This window comes from Diadema antillarum, unplaced genomic scaffold (genome assembly GCF_040938485.1).
Source record: "Diadema antillarum isolate AM-2024a unplaced genomic scaffold, OU_Dant_1.0 seq00000103_RagTag, whole genome shotgun sequence".
In the NCBI taxonomy this organism is placed as follows: Eukaryota; Metazoa; Echinodermata; class Echinoidea; order Diadematoida; family Diadematidae; genus Diadema; species Diadema antillarum.
The window spans coordinates 1436803-1455995 of record NW_027271190.1 but is presented as its reverse complement, the minus strand read 5'-3'; the positions used below and the strand labels follow the sequence as shown (position 1 = coordinate 1455995).

The window sequence follows — 19193 nt, the reverse complement described above, 5'->3', positions numbered from 1 at the left end:
ATTGTGGAAAACATACGCACTTTATTAATAGCTTAGAATTTTGCCTCATACCTATGTGATGATAGCCATCTGTTACCTTATCCCTTATTCTTTTCTCTTTGTATGTTTTTATTTATGACAGCAACCATCTTTGGCGAACTCTTCCTCCGCTGTCCTCCGGAAGATCGCGAGAAGGAGGAGCAGGCGGTGAGGAGTAGGACCACAAATCGGCAGCAGATAACACGCAAGAAGGCCACCTTCGTCTACCAGTTCATCATCAACGAGTACGATGACTGATATCCACGACCTCCTTGGGGAACTTTGTGCTTCTGTAATTTGGCGGCACAAGTGAGCCATCGACATTTCCATTTCGTGTGATTACATGAGGACATCAGAATGGCGAACTTTGAAAATCATTGAAGAATCAAGGGATACTGAGTTTGGTGAATCTATTCATGAACTATCATTGTACAGTACAATTTTCCTGGTAAATACATTTTATAGTTCATATTGCGTAACCGTGAAGGACTGGCAAGCCAGTAGACCAGAGCGTAATATGATTGTTGATCGAATTGACAACAGAAAGAAACAGCATAGTTTTTTGGCCCCAGCTTGTAACAATCTTTCAACACAAAGTGACGTCAAGTTCAGGGGAGGTGTTCCAACATGAAATATGGCAAGAATCCTCAGAAATGAATCCTGGTACGATGGTGTAAGAGCTTACAACAAAAGCATGCAAAAAGCAAGAGATGGCACATAAATCCTCGATACATGAGTTTGATTCATGCTCATGTTTGCATGGCGATTGTTTGAAGCACATCATCTCCGTGGTAAAGTGAAATTGTGATGGATAGAAAGTTTGAAGCAGCTTCTCCTTACTTGATGTCTCTGACAGTTTCTTCCTGATTGTTGTAAAATCAATGTAATGAAAAAAATTCACGCCAAAACGACTGAAATAATCACCATTCCAAGTTCTACGTTTGGACTGGCATTCACAAGATTCCAGCAAGGCTTCAGGTTGTCAGAGCAATGACCTTAAAATTAGGGTACAGTTCAGTGGACAATGTTTGAATTAGAAGCATTGTGACTGAATACGAAGGCCAAATAGGCAGTAATAATGGCACACATTTTCCTCTTCAGTGGTGAAGTGTCGTTCATTTCTTTGTTCTTTGGCAAGGATTGGCCACTGCACATGAATAGCATTGTCAATGCTAACAGATACTGCCAGTCTGGAAGAGTCAGGCAGTCTATGAGCTCACTGTGCTCTTTTACTGAATAATCTTAATCAACTTTAATTCCTGAAGGCTTTAAAGGTGTAAAAATAAAATATTTCAGGAGTTTCAGTGGTGCAGACAAATCGCTTTCCTCAAATCTGTCCTTTTTCAGATCAATGATGGGGGCTATTTGTGCAGCAGAATACTGTAAAACATGATATATTCGTGGCATGAAATTTTCGCGAATTGTCACTGGCCTTCAATGCATATAGTGTAGACAAGAAATTTTGCGTGCATTTTAATTTCGCGAATCTTGGTGCTCGCGAAATTCACAAAATTAAAATGCTTGCGAACATTCCTCGTTTTACAGTATTGAGAACAGCATCCTGTAGCTTGGATGCACAGACAGTCTATGTTAGAACTATAGCATACACACCAATTGAAGTCCACCGATGGTAGAACATTTGCATTAGACCTATGGATGTTGGACCGAGTTACAAGCAGTGTGTACTCTGCCTGGCCAGTCAAAGGCTGTTTAACAGAGCTGTGCCCAATTCACTATTCACACCACAAGTAGGATCTCTTTAAAAAGGAAGAACTTATATCATCGCAGGACTGAGGAAACAGATACAGGGTATGAAATGATATCAGTGCTTCTATAAAAAGGAGAAGTCAGGGGAATGCCAAAGCCTAATGAAGTTTACCATGGAGACTATGTGTATTTTGAATGGCCTTACCTTGGGAGTTCTTGGTATGTATGGGCTAAATGTTACATGATTGTATCGAGGGGGCAGTATGAGGGGTTGCTAAAATCATTTTAAAGCTGCATCATATTTTTTCTTTCATGTACTTCCAGAAATCTCTTAATTTTAAGCTGCTTTAGAAAGCGTCATGAAGAGTTAAGTATGGCATTGTAAATAGGGCTGTTGGCTGTGTGTGATTACACTCTTGATTAAAGTAATGATTCTTAAACCAATGGTGCAGTCTTAAGTTGCCTGTGTTCCAATCAAAATGGTGAATGTAAGCAGCATTGTAGTATAAATGACTGGAAATGCAACATTGGTGGGGAGGGAAAAAAATTGTTGGGAAGAGAAGGCAAATAGATGCGTGCAATCGGGATGAGGTGTGCTTTTTACAGATTTAATTCTTATCATGTTAACTAGATGCTCTATGACTAAAATTATTATTCAATGCTAATCTGGCTTTCCTGTCTTGTAGGAAATAACGTGATGATGCCTAAGGTTATTTCATTTTTCTGTTTAAAATGTTGATCTTGCTCAAATACATTTTCTCTTAACAGATATTTTCAAAACAGATATTTTCAGTAGAGGTTATACCGAGTGGAGTGAGACAACCTGTCAAAACTGAAGAATTTGGTGACGTAGTACTTGTCAGCAATGGTTATAAACTGACCACTGGTGTTATTCTTGGTCAAACGAATGTCAAATAAGCTGTTACGAGTGCAGTAATATAGAATCTTAACTAAGTCTTCTTATTTTTAAATCAACATATCACTGTAAACGTTTGTGGGTTTGTTTTTGGTGTTCTTATTAGTGGACATTATCATGTCACTTGATATCCAGGACAGAAATGTGAAATTGAGGTATTCAAAACATTATTTTATTTACGTAACAAATGAAGATGTCATCACTCATTCAGCCTAGTTTCCACAGGAGATAATCCAATTAAAGAAGTGAAAAAGGCAAGAAAATGCACCCTTTGATTTTTTTTCTTCATTATAGACCATTATTCTCTGTGCTCACTCTATCCTCTCAGCTGTAATTATTCTGCCGATGTGTAGTATAATGTATCACAACCTCACACTGTATAGCAGACGGTTCTTTAGTGTTGCACTTTGGACGACGCATGACGCATGGGGACTAAATCAATGTTCAGTACTATCAATTCAGTCTTTATTTTGTGTTTGTGAAAAACAGCTGAGCTGATGTGATTGTTGTGTTGTGATGATTTTAACCTTTCTACAGGGAGAAATAAAAAAACTGTAGATCTTCAATGCCAAATGTGAACAGTAATGATCACCCAAAAGTGTTGCCATTACATGGAAATGTGTAACAGGTATCTATAATCTGCTTCTTCCTTTTGCTGTGGGTAACTATGTCAGCTGTGTAATCTTTTCTGTTTTAGCTTTCAGTGTAAAGGCTTCAGGGAAAAGGTATTGTCGTAATTCGTTCAGATTGGCTAAAAATGAATGCGTAAAGGCAACAATAGAAGGAACGAGCGACGTTCTTTTCCTGTTCATGCTTCGTTCAGTGATGTGACAAAATTTGAACAAATGTTCTGGAACAAATAGAAGAATAGAACAATAATTAACAAAACTGGTGATTTGAATGAAGACTTTGTGTGGACTGAAAATGTATTTTATCATTGTTATTGCTTGTGTCATGTTTGGTCAGGTCTGCCACGTGCAGAAAAAAAGAGGAAAATCCTGAGAAGAAAACAAAGAGGACTTTCTTGTCAAATCTGTGGATAAGAACATAATGCTATCATTTCCTGTAGACAAGAGAGTAAGTTATAATCTTATTTTATGATATAAGAAATCATATTTTATTTCGATAATTGACTTATATACAAATGCTATTTATCTAGTTAGTAATTGCTGTAGTACTGGACTACATTCTTCATAAATTTTTTACACATGGTACTATGATACAATATGACCAAGCTAGACTTGTGTAAGTTGTGTGTAATATGCGCTGATTCCGAGGACTCTTAAAAAAGTTCTAGAATCAAAAGGATCACATGTATAGAGTGTAGCAGAAATGAACTGCCTTTATCAAGGAATGATTAAAAGATGATGAGAATCAGAAGGTAACAATTACAAATTGTTTGTTTTCTTGTATGAATATTGTTTTCTTGAGTGAGGGAATGGGAGTGTAAGCATTACATAAATATTGCATACATTTTGAAACTTCGTTCAACTCCATGCATTAAGTCGTTGCCTGTATTTTACAAAACATTCATCAAATATGTCTTCTGTCTTTCACAGAGGTGAAAGTACAGTCCGACCTCTCCTATCCAGCCTCCCTTTAAATGGATTTGTCTATTATCAGGATGCAATCTCGCCATGATTTTTTTTTTTTCAATCTAATGATTACGGGGAAAGGGGATTTCAAACTCAAAAATAAATAAATACTACCCAAGATCACATGAATTACATATTATTCCCAACATAATCAACATACATTCACATCAAATTTACATCTAAAATAGCATGCATTCAGACATCAACTACCCCCAAATTTGTGCGGATAGCAAAGAAAGAATCCAATGTACGCTACCTGCAATAAGTTACATGTAGCTACCAATGGGGGAGTCTCCCATATCCGGCCAAATCCCTTATCCAAATAAGCGCTCGTCCCGACATGTCCGCATAGGAGAGGTTGGACTGTATATAAATTTTAGTACAGTGGACTCCCATTGTAACAAGCACGGTCATAACGAAATTCTGGTTACAATGAAGTAAAAATCAGGCCCCAAGTCCGCAGCATCATCCACTTCATGTGTTTTATTGTTTATTTGTTCAGTTATAATGAAATTTCGATACAACGAAAGAAAACTGCCGCTCCCAAGGACTTCGTTATAATGGGAGTCCACTGCATGTGCATTAAGACTGCCACTCTTACTGCTTTCTTCAGTACAAAAAATATGTTCACTTCACATTTGAAAAGTGATGACAGCAACTTACCGTCAGCAAGTCTTTTCATGCTTAATTTTTCAGCAATTTGATCTGGGCCCAAGTACATATTGTAGCATGTAACTTTTGAAAATCTAACATACATGTAGTTGACATAAACAAGTACACAATTGTATTGCACAACCAGGAATTTTAAGTCATTACCAACAACAGCCCCACAGACACTCATTCCAACAGCCATGACCCAGACATAGATGCAAATGATAATGTTCTAAAATGTTACGTAAAGGGAAAACCCCGTAAATAACAAGACTTGAGGAACTGCAGACTGTTTTTTTTCTTTTTGCTAAAAAGTAAAGGGTGGTGTAAACACAGTAGTTTGTACTAGTATCTTGGAACAAGCCACAGGTTTGGAAAGATTGATACATTTTCTGATTTCATGTCTTAAAATGGGAGTGCACAATGCAATAGATCAGTACACATCAGAATACAACTCGCAACACATCAGTAGAAGGGCTAGCACTCGCATACTGCAATGAGATGGTGAATTTCTTCTGTTTTCTTTAAAATGTCTGCTTGAAATGCTGTTCGAACCTACTAGAATTCTTACATGTACATGTACTATAGCTTCTTACAGGCACAAATATTACCTCGATTACTGCAAAGAAAATGGGACTAAGCCAACTCTCACTATTACCAATTTCTCATCCTATTAAACATTCTTTTTTATTAATTTGATTTTTAAAAAAAGGATGTTGTGTGACCTGCTTTGCTTCAGAAAATCAAAATTCCACCCACAAATCACCATAACTTGCTTGTCTTCAACAATATTCTGATGTTCTTGCCGATTGCTCACAGTATTATAAAACATGTTTCAAATAATATTGTTTACAGTGGAAAAAAAAAACTTTTCCACCAAACAGGGTTACCACAAATTGCACATATAAGTGTATCATGCAATAAAATTCTTCACACTGATTACTCATATTTGATGAGGTAGGCCAAGCACTCTGTGCAGTCTAAGCTAGAAAATTTTCTGGTTTGGTTCATAAATCATCTTTTAAACTTCACATGCCTGCACTTGGCAAGGTCATTGTACATACAGTTAAAAGGAATTTACAGTATATATGTGATGTTCTACTATGCAGTTGATGTACATTTAATTACAACACATGCAAGACAAAAAAAAAAAATTAGTAACATATGAAGAGTTTGTTCGCAAAAACTGATAAGTCCATTTTTGAAGATTTTGAAGTATGGTCTCTGTCATAAAGTAAAAAATAATACCTTTTAAATTATATATTGGTCACCACATATAAAGGTACGTTTTTGAAGTTATGGTCAAAAGAAACAAAAATTTTCTTATCATTCTCTTTATTTTTCTGAATTTGGCAAATATGGACTTATCGGTTTTTGTGAACAAACTCTTCATATATTGAATACATCGGTCCCTTCAGCTCTGTGCCAACTAGAGATTTGTTGTTGGTTTTTTCTTTTCTTTTCACACACCTTACTCACTGACTAACTGACCAGTGTCGGGTATGGCACGAATGATATTTGATCTTTGTCCATTTTTACATTACCTAGACCAATCAAATGTATTCAGTGATTACAGCAAGTCATCACTTGCTACAGAATTTTTCCCAAACTATGACCACTGATCAGGTTGCACAAAGATAACTAGAACACCTGAAATACATTCATTCTCTTTCTCTCACAATCTACATGTTTATATCAAAGAAGACATCAACATGTACACATAAATTGTACACAAGAAAATGACTTTGAGACCAAAATTAAAGTTCCAAAAAAAAAAAAAATGATTAATAGCACCACATGCCCAATTATCTGTTGGTAATCATTACAAAGTTTCACCAGTGTTCAATATTGCCAGGCACACTGTCAATATTTTGTGTCGCCAATGTTCTGTCTTTGTGTCAAGAAAAGCCACATTTGTAACTGGCAGAAGCTACCGCTGGGGCTGTTGCTAGCTTCAAAGTGTTCAGGAACCATTGGAAGGGAATGATATGTCCGGCAAGTAGCCACTCGTGGCGATGATGTCCAGCTTGTTGTTAATGTTCTTGATGTCATCAGAAAAATGTCGCATGCTGTAACATACATCCTGCATAAGCAACAAGGACAAGACAGAGAGAGAGAGGGGGAGGGGGTAGAGAAAGAGACTTACAGAAGATGCAGCACAAATTATGTTAAAATGCTCAGGACATGAATGCACCAAAACATAAGTACATATCATTTGCAAAGTGTATAATTTAAATACATATAAAGTTATGTGGATTGTCATAGGCTGGTGTGATATTTAAAAACATGCAAAGTGCCTGTCTACGATGAAATTATTGGGCATCACACTGCAGGCCTACATAACACATTCAACAAATATGAACATTTGATTCTTTTGCTCCTTTTTTGGTGTAATAGAATGAGAATGTTTCGTTACTCATATCTATAATAGCCATTCATATGGCTCATCCACATCAATCATAAAATGGTATAAACCACACATACAATGAACATAACATTCTACAAAGCAAGAAGCAAAGTAACCAAGACCTCATTGAGATGCATTATGGTAACTAACAAATGTCAGCTAACAGAAAACAAACCAAATTTTATGCGAGAGTGTAACCTCCCCCCCCCCCCCAAGAGAGAGAGAGAAAACTAAAATCAATGCCATTACAAAAATGGTACTAGTAAGCTAGTTAGTCTTTTTGTCTCACATGCATGTATGTACCATAAAGCCTATTTACTGCATGTTACTTTCCAACATCTCAATTAGTGTATATAACCAACTGGGTCTTGTTCCCTACTTTTGACCACTTGACTGACCTGAATGACCATCTGTGCTTTGGTCAGCATCTGGTTGGTACCACTAAGGTCCTTATGTCCAGCCTGGATGGCCTGGGCCACTGCCTCATGGACGTTGGCCTGTAGACTGATGTTCCGCTCACGCAGCTTGCGGTGGAGCAGGGTGTCGTACTTGGGCGGATCCAGCGGACTGACCTTGGCCAGCTGGGAGGCCGAGGAAGAGGATTTGATGGAGGACTGACTACCGATGGACGGTGATCTTGAGCCACGGTCAACTGGAGTTTCGAAGGAGAAGTGAACAGGTCAAGATCAGAGCGACATTCCTGATTCTGACTCACAGTTTGCTTGACTGAAGTTATACAATTTAAATAGTTATATTTATATACAATTAACTGCGACCAGCCCCAACGCGACAGTATAACTGTGTACAAGGAGCGCCCCGGGGTTAATACAATTAAACTTGCTTCTACCGACCTCGTATAGGTTGCATAATTGCCTAAGTCGAAGGTCTTTCCAAGTCTTCTTCTCTTTATATTCTATTGATTTTTATCCCTCATAAGTCGAATTTTAAGTCAAAGCTATTTCTTCAGTCCATAAATACATTTGACCTGGGCAAGGTTGACTGCAACCCCGGGGCGCTCCTTGTACACAGTTATACTGTGGGAGCAGTTGGGTTGACTGTATACACAGTAAAGAAAGAAGAAAATAAAGGAGAGTAGACCTATCCTGGAAACAGAGGTTTATCAGGATCACTACAAAAATTTTACTTATCTGTTCCTTGTGATTATAGCCACTTGTCCTGTAATTTTAATCCAAATCCATTTGCATTTTTTTTTGTTATTTTGCAAACAGACAGACAAACAAACCAACAAACCAACCAATGCTGACAAACACAAAACCTCCTCAAAGATACGGTAATACAGAGTACTGACGACACAAAAATTCTAAAACATGTTACTTCCAATAGAGATGCTGTGTTTCTGCAAAAAGATCTTGATTGTCTTATTTCTTGGTCGAACAAGTGGCTTCTTACTTGTTGTAGGTTTCACCCCCAAAAATGTTGTGTTCTTACGGTTGGCAACCAAGACAACTTGTATGATTACACTATGAATATTGGAAATACTGTACATCACCTTTCACACGTAGATTCATGCAAGGACCTAGTAGTCACGGTTGATTATAAACTTAAGTTTGAACAACATTTTCAGGAACAAATAAACAAAGCCAATAAAGTTATGAATTTAATAAGACGCACAAATGTTTATCTAAATAAAGATAATTTTATTATTGTTTGATATATAAAGCTTTGGTAAGACCTCATTTAGATTACGCCCATGCGGTATGGAGTCCTTAAAGGACAAGTTCACCTTCATAAACATAAGGATTGAGAGAATGTAGCAACATTAGTAGCACACATCATTGAAAGTTTGAGGAAAATCAGACAATCCGTTCAAAAGTTATGAATTTTTGAAGTTTTTGTGCAGTACCCACTGGATGAGAAGACTACTGCAGTGTATGAATAACTTAGATGTCACATGCGTACAACAATATAAGGAAAATATAAAGAGAATTTCACAAAATTCCATCTTTTGAAAAAAGTACACATTCCCCTGACTCGTTACTGACAAATGTTATGGGTAATATTATTCCCCCTGCCTTTAGAAAGAGGCAAGTCAATTGCTCTTTTATTATGCGAAAAAAGTGAAAATATGTTGAATTTTCTTTTATATTTTCTTTATACTGTTGTACGCATATGACTCACAAGCTGTAGTAGTCTCCTCATCCAGCGGTTCCAACACAAAAATTAAAAAAATTCATAACTTTTGCATCGATTGTCCAATTTTCCTCAAACTTTCACTGATGTGTTCAACTACTATTGTTGCATTTTCTCAATCCTTATGTTTATGAAGGTGAACTTGTCCTTTAATTGAAAAAACATATATTAGCTTTAGAAAATGTCCAACGGAGGGCCACAAAATTAGTACGTGAAATAAGATCTTTATCTTATGAACAGAGATTGAGGCACCTTGGACTTTCAACTCTAGCATACTGCAGGGCGAGAGGTGACATGATTGAAGCTTTTAAATTATTTCATAAATATGATCAGGAAGTAGTGCCTGATTTGGGTTTAATAAAAAAATGCACAAGAGGACATAGTAAAAACTTATATATTTTTCGATCACATATGACTACAAGAAGAAATTCATTTTACATGCTTATCAGGAAACCATGGAGTAGTTTACCAAGAATTTAATAGATGCACCCAGTGTCTTCAGTTTTGAAGTTGGTTTGGATAAATTCTGGGACAATGAACCCATAAAATTTAAGTTCCGACGCCACGCCACCTGGTCATGACCCAGCTCATCTTAAGGACTAAACCTGGATCTGAATACAGAGGCTCAGCCTGCATTCAGAATCTTCCATAGGTATCCATAGGTAGGTATCAACTCAATTACACATACAGTTGAACCTCTCGTATCCGGACAAGTCGGGACTGGGGCTCATCCGGATAAGGGATTTGGCCGGATACGGGAGACTCAATGCTTTTGTACATATACATACACATGTACTGATGTAGCCCATTGTACTGTAGTACCACATGTAGTATAAATGTGTATACTGCAACTTTTTCATTGTTACACTCAGTAACAGACCCCAAAATAGAGCTTCGTGTTTGCAAGAATTTGGAAGGAAATTTGATGTAATGTATGTATGTTGGAAGTAATATGTAATTCATGTGTGTTTGTGTAGGAGTTCTCAAGGAGTTGGGAATCCCCCTTTCCTCCCGTAATTATTTAAAAAAAATCACGGCGAGATTGCGTCCGTATAATAGAGAGATCCGGATAAAGGGAGGCCGGATAAGAGAGGTTCAACTGTATATGCTCATCGACATCAGGTAGAAGATTAACCGCAGCAGCGACCCCCAACACGTAGGTTACAGCGCCCCGCGCCGGAGTTAGTAGAAGATATATAAAATTTACGTGTAAAGATTCCTTTAAAATAAGCACGCTTGAATCGCTCTGTATTCTCCTGTATGGACTTAGTGCATGTCACACATTTTGATGCCCAGAAATAAGGTCATTTCCCTTTCAGAGTCAACTCGAGTTTTGAATACAATTTAGTTTTGACCCAATTAATTTCATATTTCGTAGTGTGAAATACTATAGCTAGCTCTTCCACATAAAATTTAAAGCAAGAAAAGGTCGTGCTTGACTACGTTTTTGTTTTACATTAAATAAACATTATATTACCTTTCAAGGGAGGAATGTTAGACTGGGTGGGAAAGTGATACTGCTCCGCTCTAGCTCGAGTTTCTTCGTGGTCACCCTCACTGTCTGTCTCCGAGGCCTCACCCTGCACCACCACACCCATCTGTCGGAGCTCCGCCCCGATGGATAACTGCCGTTGCCCCGCTACAAGTTCTGCGGCTGCCTCTAGCGCTAGATCCTCGTCAGACTCTGATTCGCTTGCTTCGCCCTTGACTACGTGCGAAACATCGCCCATTTTTTAGATTTTCCGAAAAACAAGGCTGGAAATAATGATGACGGAATTTCTTTCGGACGCTCCTTGGAAACAGAATATGACAGTTAAAAGTAGACAATCAGTCTAGTCACCTGACTACAATCGCGATCGAAAACACTGCCAACAGTAGAGATCAACGCCAGGATAATCAGGACGAGCGAGCATGCAGCGAGCGCACCGAGGTCACCTAGGCCTGGGGTGCAGGCATGCAGGTCGTCGTGCGCTGGTGTCGTGTTTACGTGCGTTCATTAACGTAGGCGCTAACCGTACCGAAATGGAGTTTCCTCACGTGTCGTGCGAAGACTTCGCACAATTTCAGGTGAGAAGCTTTGAATTTTCCAGTGTATTCGGGATCTTGCTCAATTTTAGATACTCTGTCATTATTTATGACCATTTCTATGATCTCACCTGCACCTTAGCTGTCAAACCTGCAAGGTAGAATCCCAGGACTCGGGTGTTATGAAAAACATATTACTTCAGTCCCATGTATTGAGTTTCACGTTGCTTGGCTCAATGTTCATTATACATTGTGTATCAGTGTTCATGGCCATGGCGATGGCTGGGACAAGTGAAATTTAATGAGTGTGTAGGACTTTGAGTAGCTAAGGTCACGACTGTGAACAAACGTGCAGTGATCATGCTTCTAAACCGTTTGCACAGTACTGCATGCTACTACGTACTACTGTACTACTCGTTAAGTTGAGGTGAGGATTCGGGTTCAGCTTGGCGCTTGCTATCAGTTGTATTACAACGTTTTGCGAGCGAGATGGAGTCTATTTTAAATGATTTTTATACGTCTAAAACTCTACTGTAATATTAGATCCAGAAAACTATGTAGAAACTACTCTATCTAATTTATGAAATGCTTAAAACTCTATACAAATTCCAAAGAGCACGAGCATACAATTCTAGGGACAGGGCAGGGAGAAAAGTTTATTTGATGAAAATCGGATTTGAAGTGACTGAGATCTAAATTTAAAAACAAGGAAAAGCAAAGAGATCCTGATAAGTAATAAAAAAAGTTGTGGCCTTTCAATTTTATTACGATCACTTTACTGGATATCTCTTGACCGAATGGGCCAAGCCAAAAGATTGGTCAAGTACGTAAGCCGCCCATGCCATGATTTGACCATAACGCTGTCCAAAGTTTGACCGCCGCGCCGGCTACATGTAAAACCTACGTATTGGTGTATGTCTTTGCGTGTGGTTTATGTTGGCATGGGAGGTCGAACCTTGGTGCTGTTTTTTCTTTATCTTATCATCGGGGATATGTTCCATGGAGACTACTATCTGGCTTCACCATCTCGGAATCCCCTGATCATCCTAGGATGGAGGCAGAGGAGGGCCATAAAAGTAAAAAAACAAACAAGCAAGCAAAAATAGAAAAGCTCTTCTACCAAGGTAGAAACCGATATATCTCTTATTGTACAACCTCCCAGCAGAAAAACTCCTCTGGGCAGATAGTTTTCTTGTCCAGGTTCATCCTTATTCCGCGCCCAACCAGGTGCTGTATGAGCCATGGTTTATGGCATGAGCCAGCCCATGACATATATTATCCATAAACCAATTATATCTTTCCAACTAGTGAGTGGTCTACACATACACTAGACATGTCATCATCACCTGTGTTGTTTGGCTTAGTGCAGTTGAGCCCACCTGAATTTGATTTGTAGAGCTAGAAGTAGAACAGTTCACTTGCAGCTAGAGTATAGTCTCGGTGTAATTAAAATTTGATTTTATGCCAAGGCATATAAAAGTACCGGTGCTCTTTTTTTTTTTACTATAGTGTTTTCTCTTGAACTGCTGCCTGATGATTAATAGAAAAAAAAAATCAATTTGCATAGAGTGTATCATTATGACTATGACAAAAACAATGAAAGATTTGTTTATTCTATTTCAGGAAGCACTGAAGGAAATGAGAACAATAGATGACAAGATCATCTATGCCCTGAACACCACAGTACCAACAACATCCTTCAAGGGACAGGTTGACGCTACACAAACATGCAAAGGATTGTACAACCAGGTAACAAGTCTGACTACAACTTGTAACTGAGGGAAGACAAAGTGTTGTTTTTGTTCCCCTCCCCCACACTGATTTTCCCATGCCACTCTACATTACCACACTCTTGTCTTTATAGCTTATGCACATATACAGTGGAAACTCGATATAACGAGATGGTCGGGACCGAGTAATTTTCCTCGTTATAGCCGATATCTCGTTATATCAGTAGGCATAGAAGAAGGCATAACATAAAGACATCAATTTGCACATGTGGGACTACCCATCATATTTCAATCAATACTGATAACTTTATATTGTGTGTGAGGGAATTACTCACCTTCATGGGTAAGAAGATGTTTTTCGCCAAGGAAATCCAATATCAAGAATGTGTTTCTTATTAATTGTAGATGTTTGAATTTGTAAATTTATATAACTTGCGATTGTATCAAGAGCGTCTGTGTATTGGTATGTGTATAGCATGGGTGTGTGTTGTATGGAAAGCTTGAATGTGGTCTGAATATAATGCTGTGTGTGTATGTGACACATTCTGTATGTACATTATGACTGCGTGTGTGTGAAGATGGGGAATTCCCTACGTAGAAAGCCAATCACAGCATCAGATTGCCTCACACCTGCTAAACGTCATGATGATGTCATGTATATGGCCGTCCCACCACATTTTCTGCATGTATCAGTGTGCGGGCACACACACACACACGTACACCATGCAGTGCTAGCTGGTGTGCACTGAAGAAAATGATTAAGTGTGTGCAAGACAGTTTTTGGCGCATCAAGCTTTACAATCTCGGAAGATGATATACAGTAGCACAGGCGAAGTAAAGCTTTACCGAAGGCATTTTGCTTTACCTCGCTATAGCAGGTTTGATTGGCTATGTTTTTCTTTGTGTGGAAGTCACAAAATTTATCTCGTTATAGCAGTTATTTCGTTATAGCCGATCTCGCTATAAGAGTAGCATTTTACATAGACTTGTGTGGAAGGAAATTTGGGACCGGGAAAATGTCCTCGTTATAACCGATATCTCGTTATAGCAGTGTTCGTTATACCGAGTTTCCCCTTACTAGAATACATCACCACTTGCCAAATGTATATAATGCATCCATGCATCAGCTAACAAGGGTAAGATGTGTAGTGCAGAGTGGGATGGCAAAATTAAGGAGAGGGGGGGGGGGGGGCATGAGGAACTCTTTCCCTAACTGATAAACACCAAGCAGAGTAAAAACACATTGTAGTCCAAGGACGGAATTGCCAGGGTCAGGTACAGCCAGGAAGGACAATTACTTTTTCAGGCTGGATTTATGCAAATATTTTTACTGGGAAAATGTTACAGAAGATGAATATTATTGATAGATATATCTGTAATGTAACCTATTCCTTGTTTGCAGTCTCTTCAGCTGTGATTTCTTCAGAAGGAGAAATATGGTGAATTAAATAGTAATGGAGTCTGTTTATACACAGAAACTGGTCATCTGATATAATACATGTACCTACACAGTCTAATTTGAGAAGTCCCATGCTCTCAGTTTAGCTATTTAACCAAATATGACACTATACATCACTGTGACTTTTCTGTGCAAGTATGTAACTCTTCATTATCTTATTTATGGAGATATTGTGTGTGTAAGATTTGTTTTAAAGAATGTTCTTTACAGGTCTTGGATGCCTGTTAATGAGGAGTGTGCCTCATGACTTTTCCCCATAGAGAATTTGGCGTCAGGCTCTCATCCATTAGTTTTCCAAAAACTTGCCTTTTCAAGAGCTAACTTGGACTTGCAATGTTCATTGTAAACTGGCATGGCTTTTTAGTCGATCTGTTCTTCTTGTTTTTGTTTTGTTTAGCTTTCAGCTGCATATGCATACAGGGAAGGGACAATCAAGCGCTGCATAGCTGAAGTGTCGGCATCAGTGAGCACCCTCAAACAGCAGAGAGATGCCAACCCAGACGACCTCAAAGTCATGAAAGACTTACGAAAGGAGCAGTCAACGGTAGAACTTATTCCCAACATTTTGTTACTGTACACGAGGAAATTTTCACAAAGTGGAAATTTTTGTGTTTTTCTTGCAATGTGAAAGTAGCGTAAAAATTAGGATATTTGAATACTGCATGTATAATGTAAAATTATTTTATGTCATTGACTGTTTTCATATTAGGTATATTGTCATTGCTTTGTTATTTGTACTTTTCTTCACTCACTAATCCTGTAGCATATTACAGTGAATTTGCTGTTGTAATACAGACCATTTACCAGACTAGTATTATTGTAGGTAAAATGTGTGAATCATTCATTTTCCATGCAGCCAACGCCAACTGAGTCAAATCCAAAGAGACTACAGAAAATCCTTTTGAATTACACAGTAGAATTCACACATACTATATTTAAATCCATCCGCAGTGAATCAATGGTGCAACATGTGATATGAAAATGTTTATTCTACACCATGTTTGAGTTTACAATATGTAGGACATCAGTAGCACATCACATGATATGACAATTTTTTTGTATATTATGAGTGAAAATAGAGCTCATTCATATTCTTGTGTACATCCCCTCTCCGTGTATCTGTTCATCCAGCTGTCTATTGATCTATTTATCTCTCTCTCTCTCTCTCTCTGCAGTTGAGGCTCATGCAATCAGAGATGAATATAGAGGAGGTTGTGAAAGATAGATCCCTAAAGGTAAACCCAAAATATTATGCTTACATGACTCTGTGAATTATGCTCTCACATTTTACATTGATTTCCTTTCTTGATTTTCAGAATTCAGCCTCAAAAAAATTCTTGAAACAGAATGACTCATGTGCTTTAAAAACTACAGGAGTATACTAGAGCATAGAGATTGTTGTATGTTTGCTTTTTTAACCAACCTTCCCTACCTCATGATAAACTAATAAGTGTTATCTTCCTGATGTATATGGAAATGATACTTGTGAATATAAAAAAATAAGAAATAAAAAATGTCCTGTATCTATGCACATTGGCATTTATAATGGAATACCCAAAATAAGATAAATGGTCAATACATTTGTTCAGCTCTGTTTTTATTTTTCTCCATATTTTTGTATTTCACTGTCCTTCAAGAGTGTGACTTTGTAAAAAGTAGATTAACCCATTAAGGACAGGCTGATTTTGCTACAACACGCATTTCCCATAGGCACCTGCCCGAGTATACTCGGGACTTGTCTTCAACGGGTTTGAACATTCAGAGCTGAAGTGTCTTTTGACAAGTGTGAGTGTGGTAAAATATTGCCTAAATTCTAACAATCTTGTTCAAACACAACACCTTGTGAATATCTCAATATGTTTCCTTTGCTGTCTCCTGTCCAGGTATTCCACGAAAGATGTAGAAACCATTATATACCACCGAAAACAGACACCTCATGACAAAAATGCACGCACTTCCAAGGGGACCGAGAATGAGCGACCGGTCAGGAGCAAGTTTCACGTCAGAAATTGTCCATTGTTACTGAATATTTGTTTCCAATGTGAAAATATTTGCCTGACCATTTTTCATTCTATTTTTCTTTCGTATTTCTTTTTCTTTTTGTGGCAACAGTAAAAAATGATGATCCAGCGCGCCAAACCATACATGTACTTGTTCTTTGAGATTCAGAGTGATACTTGTTAGGTCCTGTGTATTTTGTGCATTTTCATGACAAAGGAAGAATATACATGACTTACTGTAGTCTATACTCTTCTGACAAGCAAAGCTCCTCTTATTTACATGGAAGATGGTGTAATTTTGCAACAACATAAAGTTCTAAAATCAGGCATATTTTTGTGGAAGAAAATAAGTTGGTGGTTTCTGTTCGCTAAACAGTATACTTAGTAATGACCAAAGCAAATAGCTCAGCAGACCAAATTTGATTACTGTGAAAGTGGACATTTTCACGGTGACAACATATAGCATATTTTGTGCAACCAGAAACTAGCACGAAAATAAAAGCATGCAAATATATTTGCTTGCCATATGTTTCAGTAATTAATGTCTTGATTCAGCAGAATTGCAAAAAGAGCGAAATTCATCTTACTCTGCCAAGTTTACCCTGCCAAGTGCGAAGAAATTACTCATGCAAAAATATCCACTTTCATGCTGGTATTATTTCTGAATCTGAGGTGGAGTATTTTGTGAGTCACAAGTGTGCCTTAACATCTGTGACTGTGATAACAAGAGCTATCAATTATCATCTCTGAAACCCTGGAGTCGGTTTGATTTGCATAATGTAGGCAGAGCATTGGAGAGCAGCGCTCTGTTGGAGTTGTGCATGATTCAGCACAATTTGCATTGTAGCAATCACTGTACAAGGCAATCTGCAAAACAAGAGCTGCGAGAATTAAAGGCAAACATGGTTGATCCTGCATCCTTGATATTTTTCTTTACCACATACAACATATTACTTCTCCCTGCTGGAAAACAGGAGTGTGTCAGCTGATTGTGAGTGTGAAAATGGTCAGTATCTGCACACAAATTCTGCTTATTTTCCTAACTTCATGGAAGGACAAAAATGGCTTCGAATTAGCTTCATAAAAACAGAGGAGTTAGGCCAGTTGTTTTGAGTTGAATTCACAACCTTCTAGCTCTGAAGAGATTCTGTGTCACTGGAATACTTGACTTGATGTAGGTCCCTCCATTTAACAGAATTGAGTTGCGTTTCAATACAGAGACTCCAACTCGCCCGCTTTCGACGGGAGATCTCCCGCCGAAAGCCCATTTTTGCAAAATCTTCTGTTCTCCCGCTTGAAATGATTTCTTACTTAGTGTCATCGTATGTTGAAAAATAAGCCTTAGATAACATGAAATAGCATCTAGAACCCTAGAGCTGGACCCCGCCACAAGATATTTCGCGCTTCGCGCACATCAAGTTCGAGTCTACCGTTTGCTAGGGGTTTTAGGCGGGAGAATCTCCAGATCAAAAAGTGCTTGGGGTTGGAGTCTCTGTCAATATCATTTGATACAGTGTGTAACCATTCGAGGTAGAGTATACTCCATTGAAAGTCAATGTTAATCATTACAATATCAGGACCAAGAGAGTGTAATACATTGCACAAATGAATGGCAGCCATTAGTTGCACCATGGGATAAGGCTCCTCCATTTCTTGTTGGACTCTGCGTCTGTCACATTTGAGATTTTGTGTGTATCGGGTACTCTGGATTGATTTGTGATTAACTGATATGTCCTGAAAGGAGTGTGGTCAAAGGAAGTGTCAGCCATTATGAAGATGAACATTGATATTTCATGGAGATAGAAGTTTAACCTGGTCTGTGTGGATGCCGGCATTGAAGAGAAATTGTGTCTTCCCAATATTTTGGATGCTTTAAAATTGAGTGATATTCAGTTTATAATGTGTAATTACAACATAGTTTTTATGCTTTGGGTTGACGATTTTATTCATTTCGTGCAGAAATTCCGCTTGGAGTTGACTGTATGTGTAGTGCAAAATTGCCCAAGCAAATCTATACATTGTAGTGTAAGTAACATTAAGGTACAGGTCTTCTCCATCTATAGTAGATCATGGCTATTTAGTATGCCAGGTGACGATAAACATAGGATGATGAAAGACAAGAAGTGTGTCATGTCATGACCAACATGTTGCATTTGCAGGAGTACATTAATAAAAACAATGTTTTACATGTTACACACACACACACACACACACACACAAAGAAATTGTACTACAATCAAGGAATACACTGCCTCATGTTAATGGAGAAAAAGTCCTAGCATTTTGGACTGAACTTTTAATGTACTTGTATTCCTTTGTTTTACTTATCGAGTTAATGTGAAGAAAGCAATCTTGGACATCTTCAGTCCAATTGTGTGAAACCAGCCATCATTATGTATTGAAATACTTTTTTATACCGGTACAATAATGTATGAGAGTCTCTGTATTTTATAATACTGCAGTGCATGTTTTAACCCTCTCCCTGTGAGTATCAGAAATGCTCATTGCCTTTGTACAAGAACCACCGAGTTCCT

At 38.1% G+C, this 19193-nt stretch overlaps 3 protein-coding genes across 3 annotated transcripts in view; 2 read left to right on the top strand and 1 right to left on the bottom strand.

Annotated features, from left to right (window-relative positions):
• LOC139726904 (inositol polyphosphate 5-phosphatase OCRL-like) overlaps positions 1–1095 on the top strand; it is a 45846-nt gene extending 44751 nt beyond the window's left edge. Inside the window, exon 23 of the mRNA XM_071637898.1 lies at positions 122–1095. Within this exon, the coding sequence (XP_071493999.1) occupies positions 122–276 (155 nt within the window). The 3' untranslated portion in view covers positions 277–1095. The remainder of the gene's footprint in view (positions 1–121) is intronic.
• A 5140-nt stretch (positions 1096–6235) lies between these two features.
• Positions 6236–11303, bottom strand: LOC139726901 (uncharacterized). Its single transcript, XM_071637895.1, has 3 exons — positions 10923–11303; positions 7693–7946; positions 6236–6970 (listed from the first exon to the last, which is right to left on the bottom strand). The coding sequence occupies exons 1-3, from the start codon at positions 11173–11175 to the stop codon at positions 6851–6853; spliced, it is 627 nt and encodes a 208-aa protein (XP_071493996.1). The 5' UTR covers positions 11176–11303; the 3' UTR covers positions 6236–6850.
• A 161-nt stretch (positions 11304–11464) lies between these two features.
• LOC139726900 (protein MIX23-like) lies at positions 11465–16824 on the top strand. The gene is made up of 5 exons (XM_071637894.1): positions 11465–11512; positions 13094–13219; positions 15057–15203; positions 15835–15894; positions 16543–16824. Exons 1-5 carry the CDS (start codon positions 11468–11470, stop codon positions 16597–16599), a joined length of 435 nt encoding a protein of 144 aa, XP_071493995.1. The 5' UTR covers positions 11465–11467; the 3' UTR covers positions 16600–16824.
• Positions 16825–19193: the final 2369 nt, after the last annotated feature.

Excerpts from the sequence above, each read along its gene's own strand:
- LOC139726900 (XM_071637894.1), top strand. The coding sequence starts at position 11,468 with ATGGAGTTTCCTCACGTGTCGTGCGAAGACTTCGCACAATTTCAG. Across the intron at positions 13,220-15,056 it reads GCAAAGGATTGTACAACCAG|CTTTCAGCTGCATATGCATA; the intron begins GTAACAAGTCTG and ends TGTTTTGTTTAG. Across the intron at positions 15,204-15,834 it reads TACGAAAGGAGCAGTCAACG|TTGAGGCTCATGCAATCAGA; the intron begins GTAGAACTTATT and ends CTCTCTCTGCAG.
- LOC139726901 (XM_071637895.1), bottom strand. The coding sequence starts at position 11,175 with ATGGGCGATGTTTCGCACGTAGTCAAGGGCGAAGCAAGCGAATCAGAG. Across the intron at positions 7,947-10,922 it reads TAACATTCCTCCCTTGAAAG|TTGACCGTGGCTCAAGATCA; the intron begins GTAATATAATGT and ends TCGAAACTCCAG. Across the intron at positions 6,971-7,692 it reads AAGCACAGATGGTCATTCAG|GATGTATGTTACAGCATGCG; the intron begins GTCAGTCAAGTG and ends TTGCTTATGCAG.